Here is a 27999-nt window from a genome sequence, read left to right on the forward strand (position 1 = left end):
CTTTTCATGATATAAAAAAATTTTGCATAAAAATTTAATTCCATAGAACTCCCTTTTATGAAAGTTCTATGACTACAACTTTTCATAGACGCCATAATATGAAGTTGTAATTTTATAACTTTTTCAATTATGGGGTCAACCCGGGTTCTTCTATGATTGTTTCAACAATGCCCCCCTCCCTTTGGTGCCTGGTAGAGAGCCACCCTCTTCTGTGCTATACTTTACCACAATATTACTACTTGGCCTACAGTTTAGAGAGCCGAATATCAGTTTAAGCGCAACTGCATACCGCTATTCCCGGCCATGCCTTGGGTTGTGGGATATAAACCAGAAATCGCGGGTCAGTTATCGCGGCGAAGCCGCGACGCGAGCCCACGGACCCGCCAGTCGGAAATTCTTTTCGCTTTGTATTCCAATTCGGTGAATTAACATAGCATGGCGTATTTGATAAATTGCTCCCTTAAATACTATTCAAGAATAGTCCCATTTTGCGGAAGGGGGCAATTGTCGGAAAGATCTTTCTCTCAGTTTTACTGAACAATTCTTCTCAGTTTTTCTTATTTTTATGTCGTAAAATTACTGAACTTGTATCAAGTTTAATCATTAGAAAGATGCAGAATGTGAATAACTCATAAATTCGTGACAAAGTACATTTTACTAAGACAATTTGTTAGAGTTCGTCATATGGTCATTGAGATACTCATTTAAAAAGTTAATTACATGAAGTGCAATATTACAAATTTAACTGCCTGTTTTGGAAATCAAATTGAGTCACTATAATTTTGGTTTATCATTTTTGATATTTCGAAGGAAATATTAGAAATATGATAAGTAAAATTGACTCCGGCATTTGTTATCGTGAAGAATTTCATATTTTGCGTTTATTTTTGTTATTGATTGTAACTAGAAAGTTGGCGTTCCGTTTTGCAGGACGCCGGTAGAGCGGTACGGGCGTACAGAAGAATGTCGTAAAATAAAATTTACAGCCAAATATTTCCCTCGACCCGATTGGTGGATCATTTACTCAATAGTTTAAGACAATTATCCGTGACAAAATAGTTACCCAATATCGTAATGAAATTCTATGCATGATTGCGACCTCCCCCGCAAGGGGGTCATTTCGACGTAAAGGCTGACTGGGTCGCAACCCAACCGGACAACGTAGATAATCAAGGTACAGCGTCTGATTTAATTCGCTATTTGCTGCGTTTGTTGTATTTTAGTTTAAACCAATCAGATTGTTTGGCTGATCAAACACTTAAGCGTTCGGCTTTGATTCTCGTTTTTTTAATCTTGTTGCTCAGCTCTAATTGGTACTAGACGTTAAACGCCTCCATTTTGATCAATGCACGTATCAAGTTCCTCTGGCGCAAGGGACTAGTGGTGTAAAAAGTTTTTGCGAACACTTTTTAAAAATTGGCGTTATTTTTGATACGCTGAAAAATGAAATTTGCCTCCTAAAATTTAGGGTACTTACTCATTTTGATAATCAGTATGCATATTATTGTCTAATTTTTAGGAAACTTGGAATTGATATTGATTTTTGGATGTAGACTACTACTTTTTCGCCCATCCAGTTATTAATGGATTGAAACTAGGCCGGGGTCCCAGCGAAAATATTAATAACGATCACGACAAAGCACTAAACTAACGAACGTAATTAACAGACTTCCATCACAGAAAATTGGGATCTTTTCCGTTTGTGCCCCCCCCCCCCCCAGTACGTTATGCTCCCCCAAGTAACAGAGCACGTGCCATTACATAGAAAATCATTATGTAAAAATATGGCACGTGCGTCTGGGGGGTGTAAATAATATGCACCCGCTAAGCTAAGGGGCACAAACGGAAAAATCTGAAAATTGTAATAACTCGACTGTCCAAATATTTAAATGTCGTATAACTGAAGTGTTCAATAACAACAAAGAACAACAATATTAACGAATCTATGAGTCAGATACATCTGTAAATTAAAAATTACAAAATGTTAAGTTTGTATTGAAGAAAATAAGTTTCAGAAAACAACAACTTGTCGCCAGCTTTATGCGTCACGTGCCACTGCGAACCAACCGCATCATCAGTTTTGGACAAATGTGAAAACTGTCTGGAAGTGGCCGCCGAGAACAACTCTGGCAACAATGATTCCTCCCCCGTCGATTTGTCAATGACATCAAAAACCGAACAGACGATTGAAAGTAGAGGTACTTTTCTTAAAAACTAAAAATAAAACTATTCCTGCTTTTTTTTCTAAAATTTTGGACACTTTCCATTTTTTCTGGGTTCTCTTTTGACCATCACATGACTCAAACAGTCATTACTGATTAATGAAATTGGGAACTGCCCCCCCCCCCTCACTCGTTGACCAAAATTATTGTGTTCTAAACCGCTTGTGAACAAACCAGCGCTCTTGTTTTTCACTTATAATAGTTTGGATAACCTTAAAAAGATTTGTGGGATCTTTTCCGTTTGTGTCAACCTCACCTCTCCTCCTCCCTCCCCCCCCAGTACGTTATGCGTCCCCCAGTTACAGAACACGTGCCATTACATAATAAATCATTATGTAAGAAAATGGCACGTGCGTCTGGGGGGGGGGGTGCAAATAATATGCGCCCACTAAGCTGGGGGGGGGGGGGGCAAAAGATCCGATGTGTGACTGCCCATTATATAAAATGTAAAGGTGTTAATTATGAATTGGTTTAATTCTAACGTGGGGAAAGAATAAAGCGCCCGAAATTGTTGTAAAACTTCAAGTTTAATATTGGCTAAGTATAGATTCATTAGTCGAACCCCGAAATTTTCCAGAATCGCACAAATGACACTTATCTTGCCAGGTAGACCTCGGCAATAGGCGAGGGTTCCCGACAAAAAAACCAAGCTCAGAGGGCTGGAACCTAGCCGAACCAGAATATACAGAAAACAGAGAAATTTATACAAAAATGGTGGGACCTATTTTGCCCCCCCCCCCCCCCCCCCCAGCTTAGTGAGCGTAAATTTTTTATGACCTCCAGGCGCACGTGCTATTTTTTTACATAGTAACGTGCTATATAACAACATATAATTTGTAACTGGGGGTCATAAAAAACACTGGGGAGGGGGGGGGGACAGAATAGATCCAAATGATGCTTTGTACTAAAATACTTGGAAATAATTTGATAACCTTGTTTCAGATGACTTTTCAACTTTGGGAAGTGCAGATTTGCCCACGGGTCAGGAGAACTCATTGGATTCCAGCATTGCATCAGCAGGAACCATAGCTTCCACATCGCTGGCTTATAATGTCCTCCTCCAGAGGATTCTTCTGGCTTCGGCTGTCGCATCGCAAGGTAAACGTCCTCTGAAAAAAAACCCCAAAAGCAATGACCCGAGTCGGAAGCAAATGATTATCTTTCAAGATTTTGCCTTTTACTTTTCTCTTACGAAAATATTGTTCCTAAATACAATCTTAAAAGTCTGTCCCAAAAAATGGTTATATTACAAGATCTGGTTATCCTGTAAGATCTGGCAAAAAATGGTTGCCTGCAGAGATTTTGGCAAAATATTAGGTTTAACCGGCAGAAATCTTTCAAAATTATATTATAAGATCTGGTTATCTTGTAAGATATGGCAAAAAATGGTTGCCTGCAGAGATTTTGGCAAAATATTAGGTTTAACCGGCAGAAATCTTTCAAAATTATATTATAAGATCTGGTTATCTTGTAAGATCTGGCAAAAAATGGTTGCCTGCAGAGATTTTGGCAAAATATTAGGTTTAACCGGCAGAAATCTTTCAAAATTATATTATAAGATCTGGTTATCTTGTAAGATCTGGCAAAAAATGGTTGCCTGCAGAGATTTTGGCAAAATATTAGGTTTATCCGGCAGAAATCTTTCAAAATTATATGCATCATTTTTGATTATTCTGACTGAGTTTGTCCGAATCTTGCAAGATGAGCATCCGTGTCTGACCAGGGGAAGTAATTTGTTGTTGTTGATTAGGGTCAAAAGTGGGGTGCAAAAAGTACAAGTGCAACAGCTGCTCTGCTTCGTTTAACAGCAAAGAGACCCTTGGTGGTCACATGAGATCCTACTGTCCCTCAGTCAGACCACCTAAGCTTGCATCTCCAAACCTCACGCCCACGTTGCCTAGCAGCCGGAACCCTATAACAACGACTTCCAGTTCCACCTTGGAAAGCTCAGCCGAATCCCCGACCAAGCGGGAATTCGCGACAACGAGGCCAAAAAAGTTCAAATGCGAAAAATGTGGTGTCATGTTTAGTCAATTGAGTACTCTTCAAACTCACCAACAAGTTTACTGTTCGGGAGCGGGCAAAGCGGGTCCCGCCCCAGGCAGGATTTTATCGCCAGGCACAACATCGTCAACAACCACCAGAATTGATAGTCCAACCAATGCTAGTTTGCTTCAACGAGACAGCGACTCCCCCACTACAAGCACGACCACCTCAACTAAGGAAGAGCCAAATTTTGTCACATTAAACTCCCTTCAAAATTTGCTAGTTGACGCGAAACGAAGTCAAATTATGGCCAATTCTGTTGCAAACATACCCCCATTACCCCTCCGAAAGCGAAGTTCGCCCAATTCTGATAACGAAGGCGCTGATTTGAAACCCTTTGCAAAATATCAATGCCGAAATTGTCACATTAAGTTCAACGAAGAAAAAAATCTTGAAGGCCACGAAAAATATTACTGCTCTGCCAGGTTACAGTCAAAAATTACAAGGGTTTTATCCTCGCCTCGTTCTGACGAGCAAATATGCGAGAAAAGTTCAGTCGTGAACAAATCGCCACCAACAGCTGAAATTCAACATCACTCTAAAATTTCGAACGGCCATTGTGGTTCAAGTTCGAGTATAAAAACAGCCGAATTTTCGACCAATCACAGCTTAGCATTCTGTGATCTCTGCGAAATGGCAATTAGTGAGAAAATGGAGGAACACGTGAAAAGTTTTCACAAGATTTCAAACAAAAGTTTTATTGAAAAGATAATCAAATTGTGCCAAAATCACGAATCTGTTAATCATCGAAGAAAGAGTTCAGAAAGTGAACTTGATTGCTGATAGGAAGCAAACGTGATGTTCCTATTTTTTTTAAAAAAAATAGTATTGAATAAAATCAAAACTTTTTAAATTAAATTACGAAAGTTTTATTGATGAGTTTGAGAATAAGGTTAGGAAGTTTACCGAACAGTTTCGACTCCCCCCCCCCCCCCCCACACACACACACACCCCATGACAGTTTATTTTGTTTTTATAAGCCCGTGTGAGCAATCGAATGTGCGTTTTGCAATACTGATGGTTTTGTGTTGGTTACTAGCCATAGCAAATTATATAAATATTGTTAAATATCAATTATGTTCCGTCAAACTCTAGTGAGAGTGGGGTGGACGGGGGGGGGGGGGGGGGGGTGGGGGGTTCCGATTGTGTTTCAGCTGAGAATGCAGGGGGGGGGGGCTTTTGAGATCAAAACTAGAAAACTATCTGCAATTCACTCGTTGTTAAATAGACAAGGCAACTAACGATAACTTAGCTAATCATTACAAAATTGGGATCTTTTCCGTTTGTGCCCCCCCCCCAGTACGTTATGCGCCCCCAATTATAGAGCACGTGCCATTACATAGTTAATTGTTATGTAAAAATATGGCACGTGCTTCGGGAGGGGGGGGGGGTGCAAATAATATGCGCCCACTAAGCTGGTGGGAGGGGGCACAAACGGAAAAGATCCCAAAATTGATATCAGATTACAAAAATTAAACAAGGAGGCTCTGTAGTACGGGTTTGCCCGTAATGTTCCGACCCGGCTCTTCCCCGTTCTTGATTTAGTTGTCCACCAAAAGAGGCAGAGACAGCAAAATTTCGAAATAAAAATAAGAATTCATGTTTTTACTTGATGGATTCTCAATTGAAGACAGAGCGGTGAAAACTAACGACGTTATTTTTTTTATTAATTAAAAGTCACAAAAAAGTAACTGAGCAAAGCCGTTGGTTGGAAAAAATGAAATCAATGATTAAAGAAATTTCAATCAGAAAAAGAAACAGTTTATTAAGCAATTAAATTTGCCAAACATGGAAAAACAAAAACTTTAATTCCAATTTTATGCGCTTTCCAAATCAAAATCCAAACAGTGTCTCTCAAGTAAGGAGGCCTAATTTTTATCTACCGTGGGTGGCCTCTTTTTATTTTGAATTAGATTTTGCATTTTAAATTTGAGATATATTAGGTGAGTAGATATGTCATCTGTTGAGAATTGTTAATCACATCAATGCAGAAATCAGTAACACACCACACACAAAATTTCAACTGCTAAGCTGTAGACGCTGCCAAAGATTTCGTTCTTTGAAATTTTTTGGCGTGATTAATTGTTCGTAAAAAATAAATACAAGAAAACAAAATAGAAAAAGTACTAAAACTACTCTTGAAAAATAATTTTAGGATATGGTAACATTAATGACTGGACTGACAATATTTTTACTGTAACAACAGCTTCTGATTTGGCATATGATCCGCTATATGGAATATTTTTTATAAGAAATTGAAATAAGAAATTCCCTACCTTTCTCGTGAAAAAGTGCAAAAATCATTAATTTCATTTAAAATTTTTCAATAAAATTGCAATAAAAGTATTCTTAAAAGATAAAACAGAAACGAAAAAGATCGAAACAGGAAAATTGTCATTGTCGAAGATCAGAATATATTTCTGAAACTAAATAAAGACCTAATCATATAATGAACTCTTTAACCACTTCATACAATTCAACATTAAAAAAGTGCTTTCATCGTTTTCTATTTCAATGGATCTATGGAATACACAAAAACGGTGAACTACTTTAACAAAAACGGTGAACTACTTTAACAAAAAGGTGAACTACTTTAACAAAAACGGTGAACTACTTTAACAAAAAGGTGAACTACTTTAACAAAAAGGTGAACTACATCAAACAAAGGCAGGAGTCAACAATTACAAAACTGTTTCAGCATTTATTGTGTTGCCCTCATTAACTTAGCTTCAAATTGAACCTAAAACATCTAACAAATGTCGTTTGAGAGCACCAATTAGTCTTGTTGCTAAAACAAATGTATTAATTACGTGCCAAGCCCAAAAACTCAACTTTTTAAACAATTAGCTCCTTATTGAAGTCATAAACAAATTGATAAAAACTGAAACCAGTAAATTTTTTGAACCGTTTTTCCTCATTTCATTTTTTATCAAATTTTTACTCTAAAACCTTAAAACCAATTGGCAGCCTCTTGTCAATGAAACATTTGAAACTTTGATTATTTTAAAAGTCAATGGTTTTTTTTAAAAAGGCTAAGTGGAAGTATTACAAAAAGATTAAAGAGAGGTACGACAAAAAGACCCCGTCAGAAAATTTCACAGAACAAAAAAAATTGAAGATATGTTTATTGAAAACTTTAAACTGAAGAAAATAATACCTTTCAAGCTTAAATTTTCATGCCTTCCCCCACTAATTAGAGCGGACGCAAAATTCATTCACAATGATTTAAAAAACAATTCCAAGAAATAGATTCAGTTTGCTAAAACATTTCAGCGCCAGAATCAGAAAATGAGTTTGCGGGTCACGGGACTCACTACTTCAAAATTTTATACATATCATTATAACTGCGATAAAAATTTTTTTGTTTTAGTTTGGCTACAATTTTTTCCAAAACAACTCTGAGCTACCGTAAACCTAACAAAATTAAATTGTTTTGTCGTAGTTACCATGATATGTATTTCATTTTTGAAGCCGTGAGTACCCGGACGCGGAAACTCACTAATTGATTCTCTAGCCGAAACTTTTTCGCATGCTTCACCAAAAGGTACGACTGTTGAATCTATTTCTTGAAATTGTTTTGTAAATCATTGGGAAAGAATAATGCGTCCACCCTACTTAGTGGGAAGAGGGTTTATGGTTCATCCCTCTGGTTTTGGCATCAGAATCAATAAGTGAGTTTGCGAGTCCGGGGACTCATTGCTTAAAATAAAATACATATCATGATAACTACGAGAAAACATTATAATTTTGTTTGGTTATATTTTTTTTTCAAAACAACTCTTGGCTAGCGTACATCTGAAGAACAACCAGTTTGAAATTTTGTAGTTCCTGAAAGCGCATATTCTTGGTTGATTTTTCACAGTCAACGTTTTTGACGTCACCGTTATCCTAACCAAATCCACACACATAATACTTAAAACTATTCCTCATCTAAACTCATTTAGGCACCCTTTCCACACATTTCTACCATTATTTATACAATTCAGTGGACCTTCCAGTTTTGTGCATGCAAGCGAAAATTTACCTCAAACTTTGATCATTCTGAACGTAAAACATGCATGAACTTTTACATCTTTCAAGCTTTTCTTTGAACAATTCTAATTGATTAACAACAATATGACAAAACGAACCAAATATTAACAAAGGGCAAAATGTGAACACAAAATTGATGAACATAACTCTTACATTTAGAGGTAAAAAAATAAAATAGAAGAAAAAGAAAAAGCGTAGCAGATACTCTCGCAGGACTAAACTGAAAAAATGAAAATTCTTTTAGGAATATGTGACGCATGTTACGAGTTGTAAATACACAAACACAGTAAACAGAGGTGGGCTAGATGACTTCCAGTGACTGCTCAAGAAATTACTACAAGAGTCTACGGCATTGGTGAAAGTTCTGTCAGCAGCATATGTGTTAAAGCCGAGCTTGTCAACAAACAGACAAAGTCAAAACAAGCAGTGAAGTTAGAATAACATTACAAGCAAAAGTTAATGCTACTTTCCATCGAAGCCAAATTATTTTGTTGACTTGGTCAGTATCTAAATTAGAAATTATTAGAACGAGATTATTATACATATAGTGAAACTAAAACTCAAACTCGATAGCGATTTACTTCGCTATAATCAGGAAATAATGCAACGTTCGTACAACTTGATCAGTTCATTAAAAAATTGCACAAGATTTGGTATTATTGGTTTGCGAATCAATCTGTTGTTGGTACAGAATATTGGTACAGCAAAGCAAAGATTCAATACTGACAATTAAATTTTCCTGACTGGCAGCATAAAAGAAGCTCAAAAATTGCCAAAAATCAGTTTTAAATCGGCAGTTTTGTCTTATTAGCTCACATTAAATCCCAATGGAAGCGCATTTCGTTGGATGAAAGATAACTTGGAGGTTTCTTGCTGGTTTCTGTTCATCGACTTAGTGATTGTACAGCATAATTAACGTTGGCTTGTTGAGAAGGTAATTAACTTTGATGTTTTCATTCCTTCTTTTGGAGGAACAAATATTCTAATTACGATAAACTGTGTACAAAGTACAGTGTCAGTTTCTCTTACTAAGTTTGAAAAAAATTAGCATAATTTCACTAATTGAACTATTGAGCAATTGAGTGTACAGTTGTTTCAATATTAATTCCGAATTGTTTCATAAAGAATTCACTGAAAATATTAATAGATCGGGTTGTTTCATAAAGAATTCACTGAAAATATTAATAGATAAAAACTATCGACTAGCCCCAACGAGTAGCAGGGACAATTGTTGCATGGGATTTCAAAATTTCGAATGTTAACTTGAGTTAATAATGAGAACGTCAAGCAAACTGTGATTATTTTAACTCGAATATAGATTTGTATTCTGTGCAGATTCACTTTGTGGAACAGCAAAGCTGATTCGACCGAATGAGCATCAAGTAGCGGAGTGTTTTTCCCGAAGGTAGTAGACAATACACTTCACAAAAATTAATGGCAAAACCGTAATATCCGTAAAATTTCGAATTCACTGACACAAACTGGGCGGTATAAAGTTTTCTTTGTCAGGGTAGCAGCCGTTTTGTTTGGTACACCAACCCCGACCATGGATGGTAATTTGCTTTACATTCTAAAGAACAGAGGATGATATAAAAATCCGTAAAAATTTAACCAATCAACAGCGAAGCGCATGCAAAGCGCATTAAAGAGTGCAATTCAATAAAAAATTGATGTGCGAATGCTGCTTAAAAGTAATAAGCAAAGCAAACATGGCATGCAACCGTGCAATTCGAGCCGAACATGCAGATTCTGTAGAGTATAAAAACACTATCAGCCCGAACGACACAAAATACGGCAAGCGTTAGAGGAAGAAGAAAATGACACTAAACAGAAACTTGTCCTCAAAATCATTGAAGATTCATTTCGACCCTACAATTTAGAAACTCTTTACCAACAGGTTTTACAATTTCTAGAGAAATAACTCTCTTTAAGCAACTCCAGCGTCGAAACAAGCTTCTGCCTACCCAGTAAACGTTTCCAAAAAACATATAAGACAAGCAAGGCAGCGCAAGTCAGCTTTGAAAATTCATTGGCTTGAAAATAAGGGCAAAGCCACGCAATCAGCAGTGAATGCAGAACAAAGCAACATGATTCAATCAACAATTGAAGGCGGGATTAACAACAACTACGCAATGAACACATCGGCTGCTCAGACAGTACCAAATTGAGCCACAGCTAGCGTTCAGTATACGGAATTAGTATACGGATTATTTCGGAAACATCTTCAACGAAGCAAAAGTGCGGAGAACGGACCCAAAAAGTTCGCAATGGAAAACAAAATAAGGTTGCGTCTAGAACAGGAAAAGTTTGATTGAAGAAAAGCTTGGGCATAATTATCAAATGAAGGAAGAAAGAACCAACTAAGGGAAGACAAGCGTGAGCTATAGCGCAAGTCAACGAGAACAGCATTAGAAAACATTGATGTTCGCTCTGAATTATTCAGTGCTCAAAACTAATCATCATTAATTTGGTCCGCAAATAAAAGTGCTGTCTAATATTTGGTCGGTAGAGTGGCCAAAATTCTTCAACCAGTTGAATCAACAGCTTGCTTCGAAGCAACCCCTGAACATAATAGGCACAGCCAACACTCATGTCACGAAATTCAAGCAATCGTTCGACAAACGTTGACGACATGCCTCTTCCCTGCGTTGACTTACGATAAGGCAGTGGATATTCAGGTGGAAGAATAAAGCCGAAACCGAAAATGGTTGTTCTTGAAAGAAAACTTCTCGAATGACCGGAGTATTTCAGAATATCCTTTTCAACATAGGAAAAACTACCAACTATTGACTCGACGAAAATAAAGCATCTGAACGTTCTGCTGACAGACAAGGCAAAGTCAGCAAGGTCTTAAATGCGGGTATTCTAGACATTTTTATGTTCTATGTTGCTGCTTGGAGCATTCTGAAGCGAAAAATTGGAAAGTCTCATAAGATCAGAGATGTACAGCTGGAGAGTCTCTGCAAGGCAAATCAACTGAGACTTCAAAACTCATCAAGTCAGAGCAAAGACTCAGCTAGAGCTAGAAATATTCACTTTGTCAAAAGTGGCGTATTTACATCTAAAAAGTGGCTGTCCAGATTGGCATTCGCAAAGAGCTTCCAGCTTTCAAGGGAGAACGAAAAAAAAAGAAGATCGAAAAACGCGAATAGAGACAAGCAGTCCTCAATGACAGTCAGTGCAATTTCAAACATGCAAAACGATGCAAACGCCAAACGACCACTCCGAAAAGGTGGTGGCGCTGATAAAAAATGAAAATGTCCACTTCAAAGGAGCATGCGTCTGAGTGATTAGTAACCATTATCGAGGAGGGAAAGTTTTTGTCACGGATGTCTCGGCAAAGGGGATGAAACTTTTCTGCCAATGATGATACTATTATCAAAAAAAACGGACAGAAATACCCATCATTCAACGTTAGCAGCAACAATCCACCTTACCTACGAAGTTACGAGATTTCTTCAGAAAGATCACGTCTCAGTACAGAGCGGTGTTGTTAGGCTAAACATCGTGCAATTCTTGATAGTGTATCAGCGGTTTGATTCATCGATCAATTTCTGCAGTACAAAATGGCAATCCCAAGCTTTGAATTTACGCTCAACAAAACCAACGGCTCATAAACGGAATAAAGGATCTGAGAAAAGAAAAATAGGATCTCAAATTTAAAAGACTACCTAAAAAACGCAGTCGATTGAAGCATTTGCACTCAACTACAACAAACTGCAGCAGAGATTCAATCAACTGAGCGTTGTACCCAATAGAAGCTTCAGTTTAATGTAAATTGGCAGCATCTTTGGTGAAGAAGCCCATGAAATACATTGCCCATTGGCCTAAGAAATAGAAACACAAGTGAACTTTCGCTGGCCTAGCGCTATTAAGATGGGTCGTCAGCAAACCTCTGGTGGGGAAAAGAGTTAAACTTATAATCATAGAGATCTAAAAATTGCTGAGACCGTTCAAACATTATGGAACATGAAAATCCATGCTTCCAAAAACAACGTCGTCAGACAGTCAAAAAACGAACTATGCACGAATGTATAAGTTTCGACTGAAAGCTACTAGCAGAACCGTATCTGCTGCATGGGTTGATTAGAACTATATACTGATTTCGTGAGGGACTAATTACCTTGACAACTGACATTGAGTCTATGTCTCTACAGGTTTGAATTAGAAGTTGCCTGAAATTTCTATGGTGTCCAATAACTAACAAACCTGTTCAAGTATGAAATAATCAGCGTCAAATTTTTCGAGCAAAAATTTCTCCAATATGCGCAATTTATGTTGTCAAGCTAGTGGGCTGAATTAAAAAACAGTGTACCAATTACAGCTAAAGTCGAAATAATTCAGTGACAATTGCGTCAAATTGGTAGAAGCCCAAAAAACGCAATTGAAGTCTTCGATCAATTACAGCCTTTTTTTGTGTCATTAGTCAAACTGAAAATTGGATAAGAAGAAGCAATATATTTTCCCAAGCAATTCCGAAAGACTTGAATTTGTTCAGCAACACAGCGCAAGTCGATGGTCAATCTAATGTGGAGGAATTCTCAGTGCTTGGATTACAATTGACTAATATTGATGATACCCTTCAGGTGTGCAGAGGCAAAAAACAAAAATTGAAACATTGGTAACTAAAAAAGAAGATTCTGTCACCAGCTTCTTCGATACTTGGCCCCATCCGACTGTTTGTTTTGCTCAGTGTTTATACGAGAGGACTTCTGAATGGCACTTGGACTTAATAATGGACAATATTGGGACAACAAAGTGGAATGTGGTGAAGTAAAAGAAATTTTGAAGAAGAAAAAACAACTTCTAGTTGTAATTGATGCAAATGTCAACAAATGATACATCAACAAGACCGAGTTTATGTGTTTGCCAACACCTTGCACAACACAATGTGTGCAGAGGCCTATATACTTTCACATCCCAAAAATTGTGGTCAGACTTAGCGTTTTTTTGGGAAATACAGAGAAGCGCCGATGAATTATCTTTAGATGCAACGAATCGAAACGCAAGCGGCAGCCAGGGCAGTGATCTTGAAAAAATAAATGGTCGAAGAACACAAAATGAAGAGACATAGATGCAATTTTTGGCCAAAAACACTCACAAGTTCGCTATTGATGCGCGGATCCCATTGTAAAAAACAAGTGATTGTGACCAATTGAGTGACTAATTTCTAAAAACAATTGATGCTTCACCTTGGAAACTTGTAAGTGAAATGAAAAACATAGCGAACATTGGTATCGGAGAAACCAACATTGAAAAATTCAAGGGAAATGAATGTTTCAGCAGACTGGCCTGCTTGAAGTCACCAAAATGTGAAAGGCCAGCGCAAATAGACCTAATATTTGTCTCAATCTTCTTGAAGCTACTACTGCAAGATCATGTTGTCAAAAACATGAAGTCTCTGAAAGTTGAACAAAAGTTTCCACTGATAGAATAAGAAAATATCAACTGGACCTTAATTCACATAATCTAAACTTGCTATATTGAATACTACAAGCAGTTGAATTAATCCTAAAAAGAGCTCACGAACAGTCAACGCCAAGGCACTCAGCATAAAAGAAACATAATCCAGCACAAACTGTTGATCCCAGGCAAACCAAAACAAATTACGAGCAATTAAAAATTTTCTGGAGAAAGGGTGGAGCAAACACGAAAACACCAGCAAAAGCAGATTTACCCGATGACTGGTTAGGTATTTCAACAGCTCTGAAGTTTTCACTGTGGAGATTGGGAAAGAAAAAAAAATTAATTGAGTTGGCTGTAAATTTGTCTAGCTGAGAGAGCGGTAAATATAGAAGTGACATCAAAATTAGACGCAGATTGTTGTCTCAATACAATCATGCAATTTAGTGCTCGAAGAGGCAAACCAACTAAATTATTCAGACACAACAAAGAAATAGCGGAACATTTATTACAACAAGGTATTAAACGGAATTTCAACCCAACTGCAGCAACTCACTTTGGAGGATTAATGAAACGATTGCTTAGAAGCAATGCGTCCATTGTTGGTGAAACGATCAGTTACCGGTGACGTTTTTTCAACTATCAATTTCTGTATTTTGGGACAGGCATTAAATGCAAGACCAATGAATTCACTCAATTCGATATTTAAGGAATTTGACGCTTTGATCGCCAATCATTTCTCGCTGGGCAAAAGGAATGTGTTCTTTAACTTCTTACCGCGCACAGAAGAATTTGTGGATTATCAAACTCGTTCGACAAAATCAAAATTATGCAATCCTCATATGAACAAGTTTCGTTAAGGGAATTTGCCGACAATGAGTAATCGGAAACCATCTACAGCGAAAAAAAATTTTAACAAAAGCGATTTGGTTGTCCAATGAAAACGATCAGAAAAAATTCCTATAATTGGGTTACGTAACGGAAATCAGCAAGGGGTCTGACGTTGTGACTTGATAAGGGAAAATTCGAACTAATGACTAAGTCTACAGGAGACCAGTTGTGAAGCTTGCTTCTGTTCTAGCAAACGGAATTAGAGTTAACAGGCGTGGTCAATTTAGTGCTTAGAAAAACAATTAAACAAACTCTAGGGCAAATCAAGTAGTGAAGTTGAATTAACACGACGAGCAAATTTTAGTTCTACATCTTATTGAAGTCAATCTTTGTTCACTTGGTTAACATCTTTTTTCGGAACTATAATTAGGACGTGTTTCAACTGTCAAAGATGCAGTTCGGACTTGGATATCCACGTAAGTAGCACCATAAGTGAAGTTTGGAAAACTACCAAATAGCTTTCTGTCTTTTTGAACTTATTTACAATGCGTATAGAAGCGAAAAAATACTGTTTTATGTGTTTTGTGCCTGTAATTCAGCTTAGTGATTGTATTGCGTTGTTTACTTTGACTTGATGAAAACCGAACTTTCAATCCTTTTTCCTGCGAAACGAAATTTTGAGGGGTTAGTTTTTCTCATTAGTTCACTAATTGCGTTATTGAGCGATTGAGTGTACAAAAGAAAAGCACGGAGTGCGATTGATGTATCAAAGTCTCCAAAAATAGTGAACACATCGGGGATAGAAAAAATTAGCCCTAACCAGTAGCTAAGATGTAATATTCACAAATCTTTGAGCTTTTTCGGAAAATCACTTAAGAAAAATATGAAAGAAAACAGATAAAATAGCTTTTATTTGACGAATGAAAAAGCACTAGGGTAACCAACAATAGTGTTTAACAATCACTACTAATCTGGTTTTTTTTTGAGGTAACTGGCTGCAATTACATCTCATAAAAAATCCATCTGCAAAAACTGCTTTCGTTTATTTTACTTGAACAAAGATCTTGACATTAAAGCACCAAAAAACCGCTGCTACCTTTTTTTCTGCTACATTGTTCAAAAATAGTTGTTATAAGTATGATCGTTGTTCTCCTCAATTTATCCTCAATGATGTTAATTATCAATCTTGATTGTAAACTTAATAGTTCCGCTAAACCTTTGATTCCCTGTTCCAAGCAAGTATGGCTGCGAATTTCAGCAAAAATATCTAATCATTTCCTTAAACACCATTTAGTACTGCAACGAATGTTGCAACCAGAAAATTATTAGTGATTTTTTCAACCCCGACTCTCATCAATTATCATCTCTCATGCGACAATAAGCACTGAAAATTTTCTTGGAATTTTTGTTTAATCCCTGTCTTATCAAATTCCTATTAAACACTGGTTCCTAAAAATTGAGACTAATGAATTTTCCACTCGTTTATGAGTAGTCTGCTAACAAAAAAGAAAAGTGGGATTTGGAATTGACAGAATTCTCCTTGTTTGAATTGGAATTCTCCTTGAATCCTGATTTGGAATTCTCCTTGTTTGAAAACGTCAGGCTGAACCCTAGTTCAATGTCCTTTTCAACAACATCAAGCAAAAATCAACTCACCGAGTGAATAGAAACTTACAGCTTGATAAGAAACATACTTAATCTGATTAAATCTTGCCAATATCTTGAACTGGTACTTACCGTGAAAGTATCAAGATTTTTAGGAACTTAGAGTGTCTGTCAAGAGTGTATTAGCATTGCTGTCAAGAAACAAGATCTTGACAAGGTAACCAAGAAAGATAAACCTTGACATGTCAAGATAAATCAAGATGTAAATCTGTTGACCACGACAACAAAAAGACGTAAAAGAATATGAAAAATCAAACAGACTTAAAGTATATGTTCACTTTTTAGATTTTTTCAAGGATTGAATTTTTGAGTCAACAAAAACAGGCAAAAATACTTTCTAATTGGCTGCTCTCACTGGTCCAACTACACAGTGAAATGTTCTTGTCTTACCCATTGAAATGAAACTCGAAAATCTTGATAAGAAGCTTATAAAAACGTGACAAATGTTGTTAAGATCTTGGTAAAATTTTTGGCAGAAACGCCAGGATATGTACGTACATGCAAGATCTTTGCAAGAAATTAAAATAAATAAGAAAAAATTGTTAAGATCTTAGCAAGATTTTTCAAATTTTAGGGACTTGAAAACAAGAATTGATAATATTATACAAGAAATGTCGGACATTTTTTTCTTGTCGATTAATAAATATCGACATTGAGATTTTCCAGCATGATATGTGTGGTTCTTCCATCCTTCTATGTCATTCCGGGCGGGGGACTGGAAGTGTATGTATGTATATTCTGTATGTATACATTATATTGTATACGTACACGTATTAATTTTTTTGCATACTTTCTAAGGTTTGCATAACAAAAAAAGGTTTGTTTATGACGCTGATGTACATAACAAAATTAATTAAAAAACTGACAATAATGATAAGCTTGATAGCTCTCCAAAAACGCAAATAAAAAAGTTTTCTAAGTACACATGAAAAACAATGAATTCGATATAAATGCAACTCTGAACAGAAAAATTTGACACTTTTGAGGATATTGAGGCTATCAATTCACAGGATGAACTAAATTTTAGAGGTTTGCTAAAATTTTGTGATTCTCGAAATAGAAGTGGTCTTTTGCACTCATTTTTTGAAAGTTTGACCTCTAAAAGCAAACAAAAAAAATTGCGAAAATTTTCGGTAACTAGTGTTGAAATAAAGAGCGTCAACAAAAACAAAACAGCAACATATATAATTAGCCTTTGAGAGGTAAAATAGTTGAACTAGTTTTTGAAATATTACCAAAAAAGAAAAGAACCTATGGTTTACATGGTCATTTTTTTTCTCCAACAATTTGAATCAATGAAATTATGATATCCACTCGGGATCTAGTCTGTTTTACCCTCCCCCAGCTTAGTGGGCGTATCTTTTGTACGCCCCCCGGCGCACATGCTATATTTTTACTTAGTAACGTATTATGTAAAATATAGTTTGTTACTGGTATGATTTTTGAAGACAAATATTAACTTTCCTGGTATTAGGACTAATATTGTCATGTAAGAGTTAAATGTGTCTTCGACGTTAGCAACCTTAATTAATTAATTAATTTTTTTTAATATAAAAAATCGTATTTTGCTATCAATTGCTATTAATTATTTCCGCACTTTATTTGGTATTTTTTGTTAAAATTTTCTCGGAGTTCAAATGGTTTCTTTCAGAAACAAGCCAGCACCAAAAATTGCAGCAAATTGATAATGCAAACCATAGTTCTTGCGAGCATTGGATAAATCAGTGCCTAATAGTTGTTAAACTTTCTTGTATGCACCCACCACCCTAGTGATGAGCGGATTCCAATCTTGCAAGAATCTTGCAAGATGATTCAAAACTTGCAAGATTCTTGCAAGAATCTTACAAGATATCAATCAAGGCAAAAAATAAATGGGGGTAAAAATATTTTAGGAAACATCTTTGAAGCAAATTATTGATTATTAAACAAATTTTAAAACCGAATTCAATGAAAAAAATTTTAACCCGGATTCAAAATCTTGCAAGAACCTTTAAGGATTTTAAATTTTTTCAACGCTAGGCACGATTTGGAGACATTCAGAAATATGCAGTCTTTATTGTTGAGACCATGAGACTTCATCTTTAACTTTTTTTTGTTAAATAGAGGTAAAATTTTAGGCTTAAATGTTTTGAAAAGTTCTTGAGGCAGTTTGTCCAGCAGTACCCGTCCCGTGCCCACATATACGGCTCAAAAGCCGCAGTAATAACATTGGTTGCGCAATCGAAAACTAGACTGTGAATTGTCCTGAACTTCTAAACCAAGTTAAAAAGTGGGGATCTCATTAAATAAGGGCACTTTGATGGAACAACAGAATCGGTGTGAAAGTGAGAACATATGCAGACTTTTTGATCGCTATCTCTATATTGTTTAAACTGCACTTGATTTGTCGTGATCTTTGATAGCTGACACAAACATACGCGCCAATTGCACACTAATGTTGCAATTGTTGGCTGTAAACTATCGGAGCATATTCAAAAATCCTAAATGATTTCTTAATATGGCTTTGCTCTATGAACATGGAAGATGAAAAGGAAGCAAAATTTTCATTTTTTTGTATAATTTTTTATATAATTTTTTTGCCGACTTGAAATGGTAATCTTGACAAATTTTATTGATAGGGCAACTATTTTCCCAACAAATAAACAGATATTTTAAATCTGCGAGATCTAGTAAGAAAACTAATCATCCATTTGATACGAACTTTTTGCCTGTTTTCAAAATTGAAAATCAGCAACTATATTTTTCGACTTTATCCGCATTTGTCTGTCAAATAATTATTTTCATTTATTTCCATTAAAAATACATAATTGTAATTAATTTCAGCAAAGACCACATGAGCGGAAACTTCAATTATTTTCATGGAAGTGAAATGTCTCTGAGTGAAAAATCTGGATAATAATGTAAAAAACTAATACCATTTTATCCGTTTTCTTATTGCCGTCGATTTTTTCTCGGGAGCATGTCTTGTGCTTTGATATGTTTTGTTCTTTGTTTTTTTTAATAACGAATTCTTTTACTTAACAGATTTGAGAAATTTTGTATTTTTTAATAACCACAAGTCAAGTAATACCACGAACCATCAATTCTCAAATTTATGTTAACAATCCAAATAAAATTGCAGTAAAGCAGAATCTATTTCGTCAAGTATCCCATAATGCTGGAGACAATGACAACTGCATGATAATAGGTATTAGTATTGGACAGTTGACTTAATTTTCAGCATAAATGAACAATTTTGTATGATCTGTAAAATCAATAAATGCACAACGCATACACCCATTTGCAAGATGAGCACCCGGAGGTTGATGGCAGAGTAAATCAGCGCTGAATCAGTCTAGAGACATCTTTTTCTGCATGGCTAGTATTCTGTCCATGTCACAAATTACACTGTCTGGTCTTGATTTTTAGGTAAAATTTACTGCATGAAAAAATTATGTTCAGTTTGTTTCCCGAAAGCAAAGTTTGGTTTATATGCGATTCGAAATTCCGCGTTGGGTACTTGTGATTTTATTTTGTGTAGCAAGTCAAAACCACTAAACTAAATGGGCTTTTTGGTATTTACTTATAACCTAGCTTAAGAATAAAGAACGTGTATACTACTATAGAAATTACCAGTTGTAAGCAATAAAAGTATGAGATTATGCTGCTCTGACTTAACCTCAGTGCATGAGTAATCTTCAGAATATACAAGATAAATTTAGCCTGGGCGATCTCTTTGACATCAATATAATCATAACGAAGAATATCTGCACATAATGAAACTTAAATTCTTGTGGAGATGCAATTTTTCAGAACTAAAATAAGGTTTTACTCTTGAAGTGTGCTGGTTCAGCGCAGAAAAGCTCTGAGACTCATATCCGGCCAATAAGAAACTTTCAATACTCGTTATTAATGGCTTCACGCGGCCGGTGGCTTCGTTTCAATTGCAAACTCTTGCTAAAAATGAAAATTGAAGCTCCAATTGTAACCAATTAGAGCGGACTTAGTCTTACAAGATAAGACGTTGTCTTGAAAATTTTGCAACATATCTTTTCACCTTGAAAATGCTTTTTGCAAAAAAACTTATTCAATGATAAGCTCTAATTCTTGATGCTCGCTCCATTGATACACTGAAGGTTTGTTTTCTTTTTCGTACTTCAAAGTCTCAGCAAAAACTTAAATTTTTTTTAAACAAAAATACGCTCTCTAAAAAGCATGCACTATTTAATGCTCGCAAAATCTGTTCAATTGGCTTTATAAATGTGACGTCTTAAACTTTCATCACCTTTAATTAAAAGAGTAATTAATGAATTTTGAACAAAAATTATCCAAATTTGATGGTCCGTTGAGTCCCCAATTTCTTGATAGGGCGGTACCTGAGCGCATTATGTTAATTAGGGATGTCTGGATATTCTAATCAGGTTCATGTTTGCTTCGAGTGCGAAGTTCAATCAAATTTATGATATCAAAGTATCATTATTATGATCATCATCTATACAGCTATCAATTTATCATTCTCTCTAAAATCATTTCTGAAATTATTTCATGCTGACAAACTTTGGAGTTGTTTGTCGCCGAGCATAGCGATCCTGTGAAAGAGTTTTAACTTAATACTCACCAGGTTAGCGTTGTTCAATTTTTAAGATCTCTCTTCTTTTCCCCAGAGCAAAAATGATTGCAGAAAATTGATCGTGTAAGATCCGATAGCCGTCATATCAAAATGTTTATCGTGAAAGCTGTTATCAGTTCTAAAAGCAATAAAAATCTTATACATTTTACGCCTTATACATTTTTTTATCGTGAAAGAACCGAGAACTAAAGTGTGTTACATATTAAAATCTAATATTGGCAATGCTTATATATCTGATAAGTGTTTATAAGACAACTTTCTCGGCGATAAAATAGATAGGAAAACAGTAGATCCAAAACAACATCAAAAATGAAATTATTTCAATCGCAAATAGGACAATCGGAGTTAACCCGGGCCGAGGATTTTGCCCAAAAATAACGGGACAGAACGCTGTTATGGTAGAGCGTATAACATCGTGATATATTTTTCGGTTGTGATAGATTTATATCAAGTCCCACGGTCCCACTAAGGCATGATCATGGCTATCAGCCAATGAGAGTTGAGAATGATTTTCGTTCTATATGTCCTAATTTTAGAGTTTTTAATCAGTCCTAATAGGGAGAAAACTATTATGTTTGGAAATTTGTCGAGGAAAATGTTTGAAAAATGGCTAAAAATACTAACTGAGCTTATTTTTCACATTTTTTGGCCTTTTTAAAATCTAGCATTATCAGCTGGCTAATCGAAAAGATTGTCAGTGCAGAAAAAATTTTCTTGAAACTTCCACCCGATAAGATTTTAAGAAATTTATGACACTGTTGAAAAAAGGCAACAACGATAACCAAAATTCGAGTTCCAGTCTACAGTGGGAGATCAGTGACACTACGAAACGAATGAAGCAGAGCTGAATTGAATTAACAATTAACAGCATTAGTTACTTTTTACTATTACTTTCAATTAATTCAAGCTCCAATTTAAAAGATCTGTATAAAAACTTTTGCAATTGCGTGATTCGTTCTATTGTTGCTACGCTTTCTCACCAGTGATGATAGGGAAGTTAATCGCGCCCTGCTTAGTACGATTGTTGAATTTAATCTTTAGACAAATTATCAAAAAATTTCAAAATTAGATAATTTGACATAAGCTGCTTTTGCCAGGCTTGAATTGAAGGATTAGAACCTATTTTCTCCTCATATTACTTTTCTGCCCTTAAAAACGAAAAAAATAGGCTGAAAAAAAGAATCACAGGTGTTGGAGTAGCATAGTTGAAATAGTTCAAAGCAACAAATGATAAGGTATCATGTCTTTTAGTTGTTGATTTTTGAAATGCCAATGAAATAAAGTTTGTTTTTTATTTTATACAGACCTCTTGTTTTGTGTATTGGGCCACTTCTTATGTTCCTTAAATGAAATTTGATTCCTTGATTTTTATTTATACGAAAAAAAAACACATTGTTCGCACTCAATTCAGTAGCATTTATTTGGTACCTACTGAAAGAAAGCAATAAAAAAATAAAAAAAGAGAAAAATGCTACAGTTCAATCCCTGTCGGCCCACTTTGTCCATGTGTGCTCAACTGCAGATAAAAGTTATGTTGCAATCTTTTTGTTGAAAAGTTTTTTTACAGAATTAAACTACTTTCAAATAGTCAATTTGAGTTAACTAAAATCTCATGAAAATGAATTAAAACAAGATCTCTAAACACTTTATTGAACATGGTGTTATCAAAATAAATCAATAAAGCGCGTGAAATATAAGAGAAAATTAGCTCGTTGAAGATTTCCAGGATAAAATTTTTTGTTATTCTTATCTTTAGAAGAAAGGGCAGGCTGCTGCATTATTTGACGAAGCGGTGTAAGAGCTGTCGGAATTTTTATGAACTTCTCATTAATTTCAAAAGCTATTTTCGCTTAATTTTAGTCAAAATTTTTTTTAATGTATTTGTTTTAGTTGAGTTTTACTCTTTGGTAAACTGCGTTTGTTTGCTGAGGCTATTTTGTAATGGCTGTTTAAAATCATGTGCAGTTGTTTTCAATTTCTTGGTAGAAGAAGTCAATTTCCTGAACAATAATTCCTCTCGGTTTTCTTAAGACATGCATTTCTGCCCAAGTTTTTGTTCCTCTCTATTCAAAAAAGTGTTTCTCTCTTTTTTGAAAATAATCGAGAGATGTTGAATTTTAGTTTTCGCTTCTCAAGAAATTAGGGCCACAAAATTTTTAAAAGCAGTCAATTTAAATTTTTGTGCTGTTTGACTTTGGTTCAATTTTAATGTGAAGCTAATTGCTAAAAGTCGTATTTTAAACCATAAACAATCATTAAAATTTAGTTTTTATAATTCACTTTTGAACTTAATGCTACGCTCAGCTACATAGATTAATTTAAAATAAACTACAAAGATATGTAAACCACCTTATAAGAGTACGTATGTTAGCATTGTAACAGTTCGAGAAAACGTGCTTTTTTAGAAGAACTGAAACAACCACACACTTGATGCTAAAATGACCGAAACAAGCGAAAAAGAGAATCTGATTCGAGAGAAGAAAGACGAACCAATCAGCTACTTACCCTCGGCAGCAAAGTTCTCAGACACTTTTTTCGTATCAGAATTAATAGAAGAAATTGGTTTCGGAAAGTATCAAGCTATGGTCATTTTCACAACATTCATGGGCTACTTCGGCAAACATGCCCTGCTGGACATGATGCCAGTGCTATCCACCAGACTGTACGTCGAGCTGGACTGGACTCCGGAGCTGGAATCAGCTCTGGGTTCCACAACCTTTATCGGGTTGACATTTAGTTATTTACTGGCCGGAGTGCAGGCAAATAGGCTGGGCCGGAAAACGAGCAGCATCGTCGGATCTGTTTGGACGGTCTTCTGGAGTATTTTATGCAGTATTGCATGGAATGTTGAGTCGTTGCTTGCGTTTCGATTACTGGCATCGTTAGGATCCGGTAAGAGCCGAAAAAATCCTTTGGACCTTTTTTCACTTTTGGCCAAAATTTTTATTATATAAAACTGGTGCTGCTCAACGAAAGATAGGTGGATGTATCCAGAACGGGCCGTTAAAAACGTGTGTTATAAATTTTTTGCACATATCAACTTACATCACTTGTAGATAAGGGCAAAGGAGAACCTAAAAAACTTGATAAAACTCAAACTATTATCATATCTGATACAAGAGGGAAAGCCCAGCTATTTTTGATCTTAAAACTGACAAATAATAATAATTAATAATAATAATTTTGGTTCCTGCGGCAGCGGAACAGCATTAGGCGACTTCGGCCTGTTCTCAGCTGCCCTTTTTCTTATTATCCCCCAAATTTCAGACTGTTCATTTTATTTCAGCATTGCTCTTTTTTTGGTGAATATGGCCACTTTTTTGCGTCTGAAATTTACACGTGGTATCATCATTGCAGCCAAAATTGGTCAAGCTATCTCGCCAAACGCTTCAAAAAATGCTTTCTGAAAAAAACTGTTGCCTCGGAAGTTTTGATTACTTTTTTTGAAATGTGAACGAGACGACTGCCTAAGATAGTTAGAAAAATGCTGAAAATTGAAAATTTCTTGTACTTGATTATCATCCACAAAAACAAGCAAGTCTATTACGTTGGAAATCCTGCAAACTCAACAGAGTCCGCATTTGCGAACACGAGTGTCAATATTTTGTCACCCAGTCTCGCGTAGGATAAAAATGGTTAAATCGTGGACAACAATGGCAAGAAAAGCTGCTGACAATTGTTACAAAATTCCGTCATTTTTCTCGAAAAATCACGTTCTTATGTCTCAAATGTCCGCAATTTGCCAGCAGGGGTATCGTATGCACAGCATTTAAATTATAATTTATATTCAAAACTTTGGCGGAATAATATTATAATAACCCCTCACTTCATTTTGAAAAGAATTTCTAATTATATCTCACTTTCTCTCCTTTCTTGAGTTTCAAAAACCTGGACGGATTAAGCGAATAATCATCCCTCACTTTAAGTTCAACCTACTTTAAGTTAAATATTTTAAACTAATTTAGGTTCAAAACATAGACGGAATAAAATTAAAAATACCCCACACTGCATTTTAATAAGAAGAAACAATTATATACAACCTTTTTTCTCCTTAAGTTAGCTTTAGAACACTTGGGCGGAAAGAACTTACGTTACCACGGATGTTCGTGACTCAAATGTCCGGACAGAAGTGACAAATAGTTGTCCGCCTTTCTCGCTTGTCATCAAATTCCGCAATTGCAGACATCTATGACAATTTCTTTCGATTTTGAGCAAATTTGAACTATTTTCCCTACGTTGGTAAGAGTGTTACATGTGGTCAGGTGAAGGTTTTTCCTCAAGGTCAAATGTAACTTGTTTGTGATTCCGATTTGCCGATTGCCGCAAATAGCATTATCTGAAAATATTAAGTGATGTAGTTTGTAAAGACTGATTTCGTGGGGTGAATCATACTTGCTGTGATAATAGCGCGGTTTGTAAAAACCAGATCAAATCATGAATTAACGTTACAGCTGACTCACGGGATATAAAGTGAAGAGAAGATTGCTTGGTACATTATACGAACAAAATATAAACGTTGTTATATCAGTCGCAGGAATATATAGCAATGCGAACGAATAATTTGCCGGGCAAATCTAGTAAACACATTTAAATCAGATATAATGAATCATAATTTGAACTAAATCTCAGCTTTAGAACTACATGGATATTAAGAATTTGACTAAGAGTTCAAATTATATGTTTGTTTTTTTTCCGATGTAATGTTTCTGAAAATTTTAAATTGCATGTAAATGGCGTTTTTTTCATTTTCTAGAAGAGAATTGAAATTGCTTTGAAAAAAGTCTGTGAATATAAACAAACATAATCAACAAACGATCAAAAGATCAACACTAGTTACAAATATATTTATTTAAACGCTTTAAACACTGCACAGGAAATTTGACAATGAATTGCTTTTACTATAATTAGCACAATACTGGTCAAAACAGAACCCTTAGTTAAGTTCAATTTCTCCTTAATTTTAGACCAATGGATTTCACTCAAGGAAATTTGAGCTACACTTACGCTAATCCGTCAGTGTTGTCCACGGAGTACTTTTGTGGACAATACTAACAATACAATGGATTTAAGAGAGCATGGAAAAGCGATTCTAATTTCCTTAACTCTAAAGTGCTTTATTCAAGCAAAAATGCGTTAAATGCGCTAACATATAATTGGAATATTCTCCCATAATTGAGGTTCATTTAAGTAGTCAAGGGCGACTGATTAAAATTTCAACCAGATGAGTTCAAAATCCTTATTGCGATAAACCCAAATATAGTGTTATTTGAACCAGGAGAAAATTTTGACTCATAGAATTGGATTTGAATAATGAAATGATAATCGACTTCATTTAAGTAGTAAAATTAATAATTTAAATTAAAAATATTCACGAATTAAAAGCTGGTTTTGGGGGATTTGTGAAATTACAAACTGAAATTTATTTTTTGAGGATCTCACTAGTGTTAATTGTTACCACTCCAGCTATTGTATCAAACTCTAAGTAAAAACTACGAAAAACTCTTCTCCGGAATCCAAAATCTTTTTTTAAATAAAGGCTAATTTGTGAAATTAATTACCTCCTCTTTTATTAGAAAGAAAGGGAAAAGTTTCTGGAATTAGTAATTGCACAAGTTTGCCCCAATCTATTTCACAGGCCTAACTGTATTAAACTCTAAATGAAAAATGAGAAAAGACTCTTCTCTGAAACCTTAAACCATTTTTTAATGAATGATAATTTGTTAAATAATTAGCTCCCCTTTTAGTGGAAAGGAAGGCAAAAATTTTGGAAGTTAAATATTTGCACAAATTTCCCCCAAAACTGTTTTCCAAAAAGAGAAACACTCAATTGATATCCAATTGTTTATGCGCAATTACCAACTGTTGCTTTATAGCAGACTATATAAAATCAGTACGTTTTCCGGTGGAGCTGGGGGCCCTAGAGTTATATGCCCACCAAGCTGGTTGGGAGAGTGAACTGGGACAGAGTAGATTTGCGTAATCATATCCTTGCGTGTCTTTTCACTTACCTGCAGTAAATAAAGCAGAATGTGAAAATAAATGATGCAAATTATGGGTTCTTTTTACGCAGTTTGTGGAATCTGATTACGCAAATCGGGGAATTCAATCACTCAAATGGTGAAATCTAATTGTTCAAACCGTCAAGTCTACTTACATTTCCCGGGATGACCACCATAACAGAAACTTACTTATCATAAAACGTCATATATGGATTTTATGGAAACTTACTAAACATAATAATAATAATAATAATGAATTTTTCTGAATGATCAAATACAGACATTATACAAAACAACTTCTTTCGTAACATCAAATTGTGATCATTCGAGAGAGAGCACCAAAAAGGCCGTTGGCCTGTCAAGTGGTGCCTCCAGAGCAAAATACGAACTAGCTAGTGTAAAGACTGACTGCATATTCAAGTTTTAATATATATAGGAATTGTCAACTAAGCCTATTTTTTTTTTCACCAAAATGCATTCAATAATTCTTTATTTAGTAAAATATAATTATCTCGAAACATATGTAAGAAACATTCCGTTCCTTCTGTTTTTAAATTTACAATTTCTTGAATAAATGAAAAATCAAGTCTTGCGATTATGTTGAAAAGATTTCTTACACGTTCAGTTATTGATTTTCTTACATGTGTAGTGTTTTTGTTTATTGTTTTCAATTTCTTAATTCTATGTTCTGTTGAAAGTACTGCATTCAATTCGTTATCCGATATTATTCGCGTTTTTAAATTTTTTGCTTCTGACATACTTATGTTTTTTACTAGTTGTTTCAATAGCTCATATACATGGAGCTCAAAAACTGAGAAGATTTTGAAGTTCAGCCTAATTTCTGACAAATCAACCCCCTTTTTTAATGAGAAAATTAACCGTAATATCCTGTTTTGTGCCCAATCAATTTTCTTAAGATCTGTCTTGTTGCCACAGCCGTAAACTAAGACACCATATTGCACAATGGGCTGGACATAAGTTTTATATAACTTCACAAGTGTTGGTCGTCGAAAAAATTTTTTGAATTGGAACATAGCGGCTGAGACTTGAGTCAATTTGATCTTAACTTGTTCCTTAAAGTTTAGCTGGTTGTCTAAATAAACCCCTAAATATTTCAAATTTTCACTAATCTTCAATTTGTGGTTAGGTACTTCTAGATGATCACATGTGTTCTTTTCATTGGTCATCATTA

At 35.3% G+C, this 27999-nt stretch overlaps 2 protein-coding genes across 2 annotated transcripts; both read left to right on the plus strand.

The window, feature by feature from the left end:
- Positions 1 to 303: 303 nt before the first annotated feature.
- On the plus strand, positions 304 to 5147 carry LOC142356773 (uncharacterized). The gene is made up of 4 exons (XM_075408570.1): positions 304 to 340; positions 2016 to 2198; positions 3165 to 3320; positions 3973 to 5147. Exons 1-4 carry the CDS (start codon positions 304 to 306, stop codon positions 5049 to 5051), a joined length of 1455 nt encoding a protein of 484 aa, XP_075264685.1. The 3' UTR covers positions 5052 to 5147.
- A 15532-nt stretch (positions 5148 to 20679) lies between these two features.
- LOC142356774 (synaptic vesicle 2-related protein-like) lies at positions 20680 to 23700 on the plus strand (the record flags this gene model as incomplete). Its single annotated transcript, XM_075408571.1, has 2 exons — positions 20680 to 20799; positions 23214 to 23700. A coding segment is annotated over exon 2 (454 nt), but the record flags the coding sequence as incomplete, so codon positions are not given.
- Between the last annotated feature and the right edge of the window lie 4299 nt (positions 23701 to 27999).

Source organism: Convolutriloba macropyga, unplaced genomic scaffold (genome assembly GCF_964194025.1).
Source record: "Convolutriloba macropyga unplaced genomic scaffold, txConMacr16.3 SCAFFOLD_1408, whole genome shotgun sequence".
Classification (NCBI taxonomy): Eukaryota; Metazoa; Xenacoelomorpha; order Acoela; family Convolutidae; genus Convolutriloba; species Convolutriloba macropyga.

Coding starts and splice junctions, on each gene's coding strand:
- LOC142356773 (XM_075408570.1), top strand. CDS start 304: ATGCCTTGGGTTGTGGGATATAAACCAGAAATCGCGG. Junction 341..2,015: donor ATATAAACCAGAAATCGCGG/GTCAGTTATCGC, acceptor AATAAGTTTCAG/AAAACAACAACTTGTCGCCA. Junction 3,321..3,972: donor TTCGGCTGTCGCATCGCAAG/GTAAACGTCCTC, acceptor GTTGTTGATTAG/GGTCAAAAGTGGGGTGCAAA.